Source organism: Octopus bimaculoides, chromosome 4 (genome assembly GCF_001194135.2).
Source record: "Octopus bimaculoides isolate UCB-OBI-ISO-001 chromosome 4, ASM119413v2, whole genome shotgun sequence".
In the NCBI taxonomy this organism is placed as follows: domain Eukaryota; kingdom Metazoa; phylum Mollusca; class Cephalopoda; order Octopoda; family Octopodidae; genus Octopus; species Octopus bimaculoides.
Window position 1 is genome coordinate 126,276,846 of NC_068984.1, and position 3,417 is coordinate 126,280,262.

At 33.5% G+C, this 3,417-nt stretch overlaps 1 protein-coding gene across 1 annotated transcript in view; it reads left to right on the forward strand.

Moving 5' to 3' along the window:
• The first annotated feature begins 220 nt into the window (after positions 1-220).
• Positions 221-3,417, forward strand: part of LOC106879671 (transcription factor A, mitochondrial) — a 6,698-nt gene continuing 3,501 nt past the window's right edge. Inside the window, exon 1 of the mRNA XM_014929344.2 lies at positions 221-1,288. Coding sequence (XP_014784830.2) covers positions 259-1,236 — 978 coding nt within the window. The 5' untranslated portion in view covers positions 221-258 and the 3' untranslated portion in view covers positions 1,237-1,288. The remainder of the gene's footprint in view (positions 1,289-3,417) is intronic.

The following is a 3,417-nucleotide window of genomic DNA, read 5'->3' on the forward strand; positions in this document are numbered from 1 at the left end:
CTATCCGAAGAATTTTTATTCATTAAGATAGAAGAAATACATATAATTAAATATATATATATATATATATATATATATATATGTATGTATATAAAATCAGTTTCACAGTACTGGGTTTTCAAACGAAAGTGACCTCTAAATATTAAAGAAATGTCATCCGAGAAAGACAGGCACATACATATTTATATATATGAATTAATGCGTTTATATCACAGGAAACGGCAAAGGTTTCAAGACATTAACTAGTTTGAAACTTTGATGCGTTTCAAACATCTACATAGTCTACCAAACAGCAACATTTCTATGATTATTGACTCCACGGTTGTTAAAGAAATAACCGAAATCTATGGGTTTATTTCTATACTGAGAGCTCTCCGGTTCTTCAGTATTTGGTGTCTGTTACAGTTATCTCACCTTGCAACACCAATAATGGCGATCCACCTAACAAACCTCGTGTCGAAAACTTTAGACACGCGTATTCGGAGAACATGTGTGAACATTTTTAGGTTACTGTCGACATTTGATCACCGTTCATCAGATGCCGAAGAATTACCAAAGCCTCCAAAGAAACCGTACTCTATGTTTTTTGAATTCTTAGATAGAAATCGCCCAGCGGTAGTTTCAAATAACCCAGGTATGAAAAATCCAGAAGTTATTAGTTTGATATCGAACATGTATCGTAATTTGTCTGAGGCCGACAAAAAGCTTTTGAAAGAGGAATCGACAAAAAGATTCCAGGCTTATAAGGAAGAATACGTTAAATTTAAGGCATCTTTATCTCCACAACAACTCCAAGCGATGACTGTGTTATCTCAGAAGAAAAAGGCCAGTCGCTTAAAAAGAGAAAAGAAGCGTGCTGAAAAGAAATACGGTCATCCACAGAGGCCAATCAGTTCTTACGGCATTTTTGTACGGGAAAATAAAGGAAAACGTGGAAACATGGGTTTTATAGAGTTTTCCAAATACTTGTCACAAATGTGGAAAGAAATGCCAGATAATGAAAAGTCTGTTTATCATGATATGTCTATGGCCGAGAGAGAGAGATACGCTGCTCAAATGGTAGACTGGGAACAACTGATGCTGGAGGAAGGTCGGCCGGAGTTGTTACGAGGTTACACCAAAACGAAGGCAAAGAAAAAGAAAGCGAAAACGAAAGCTAAAATGAAAACAAAAACTAAAGCTAAGAAAAAAAGAAAAACTAAGAAAACGAGCAAGAAGAATCTTGAGGATTTTTGATCTGCAATGTTTGAAAGTTTTGCGATCGTCTTAGAGCATTCTATTTGAACAAGTAGGAAGTTATATTTTTAATTTGTTTTCATTTAATAATCTATCTAGCTATCTTATTATATACAAGAGCAGTATTAATTCCGAATAGCAATCTGTATATCTCAACGGGGATATACGGATCTTTTCTGTTTGGCTTTCACTTTTTGAAATTTTAAAATTTAGTATAACGATGTGATTTTTGATGCTGAATCTGATGTTGCTGTTATTTTATTGTTCCAGAAAATTTTTAGGAAAATGTTACAGCGGTTTAAAGTTTGATTATTTTTACTGGTAATTTTTCAGATAGGTTAGATTTGAAAAGGTAAATAAAAATTAAGGGGGAGATAAGTAGTAAAAGAAGGGACGAATCAGTCTAAGCGAAATCGTGGACTATCATTCAATTAGGAAATGTTGGAGACAACATTCTTCAGTGATTGGCACGGCGTCGACTAATGAATATGTATACATGTGAAAATTGTAATTCACCATATGGCCTTACTACATGTGCTGACGTTACTGATGGAGAATTATGGCACTGCAAGCGTTGTAAAAGGGGCAAATCTTTTCGTTTCCGTTCATTTTTTGAGAGGTCATATTTCGCCAGTGTTTAGGTTGTGAAAAGTAACTTCAATTATCTCCCCCTTAATTTTAATTTTTTTTAATCCAACCTAACTGAACAATTACCATTTTTACCCCCATCAGAAACAGGATTTGGAAGCTAGCATATTCTGCTAGCTTTCATTTAAAATGAAAAGCAATATATTACGACGATATAAGTTGTAAGAAGTTTTGAAATTTTAATAAGTTTAAATGAATATATTTAAGAGATGAGGAATTATGTACATTATTTACAATTGACGGATATTTGTCCTCATCTTGTTTGTTGTTAACACGTTTCGGCTGATATACCCTCCAGCCTTCATCAGGTGTCTTGGGGAAATTTCGAACCTAGGTTCTCATTCCTAATATTTCCATTGATGTCTAATGTCGGCTCCGTACCAATTAGATAATACAGTTCTATATTTAAGAGATGAGGAATTATTTACAATTGGCGGATATTTGTCCTCATCTTGTTTGTTGTTAAAACAACGTTTCAGCTGATATACCCTCCAGCCTTCATCAGGTGCCTTGGGGAAATTTCGAACCTGGGAATGAGAACTCAGTGAATAACAAAATTAGATCCATCATGAAAAATTACAAAAAATACCAAATTTGAAAATTTTCACTCAATTTCAAAATCTTTGACAGCAATGGAAAAGACCCATTAGTTTTTTTGTCAGATAAAAGAATGAGAAACAAACGTTTGAACAGGCATGTAAACAATTTAAAAACGAAAAATCTTCAACAAAATATTTTTGTGAAAAAATTACAAAAAAGCAAGGTATATGTTATGCTGTAGTAGTTCAGTTCATGAAAACAAAACATTTTTTGTAGCAAAGTTCAGAATATAGGTATTGATTGTAGTAGTTTTAAGCAGACAACAGCTTGGTACCAATGTGTCTGGCTTTCGATTTGCTAAAATTACCAAAAATTTGCAAAATTTAAAAGTTATTAACTTTTTGTTTATTAATTTATGGCAAAAATGAATTCCATTTCCATAATTAGCATACAAATCTACTTCAATACACCAAATTTGAAATCAACTGGAACAAAATTAAAGGAACAGAAAAGTGAAAGTCAACCAAGAAAGATCTGGATATACCATAAGAAAGCCACAATACTGTGGTATACATCTTCAGAAAGTGTCTCGTATGGATGTATAGTGCTAAAAAGTGTACAAGTAGCAGCAGCTGTTCCTGCTAGATATGTTTCATGTGCTACTGGTACTTCTGTGCTTTTTTAGCACTATACTTCTATGTGAGGTTCCTTTTCCAGACAAATAGCACAGTATTGTGGCTTCCTTACAAGTATATCTATCCATGTTAAGATATACATATATGTGTGTGTTTCGAAACGTCTAGATAGAATAGAGACAGCTGATGAAGGGATATTCCAAGGGGCTTTCCGTTTTCCTATGTGTTCGTTCCGTTGTCTGTAGTTTATTGTTCTAACGTCCTGTACCCTGATATGCATGTATATACACATGTAGATGTAAGTATGTACATATATGTGTGTATACATGTATATATATTCTTTGTATTATTATATATA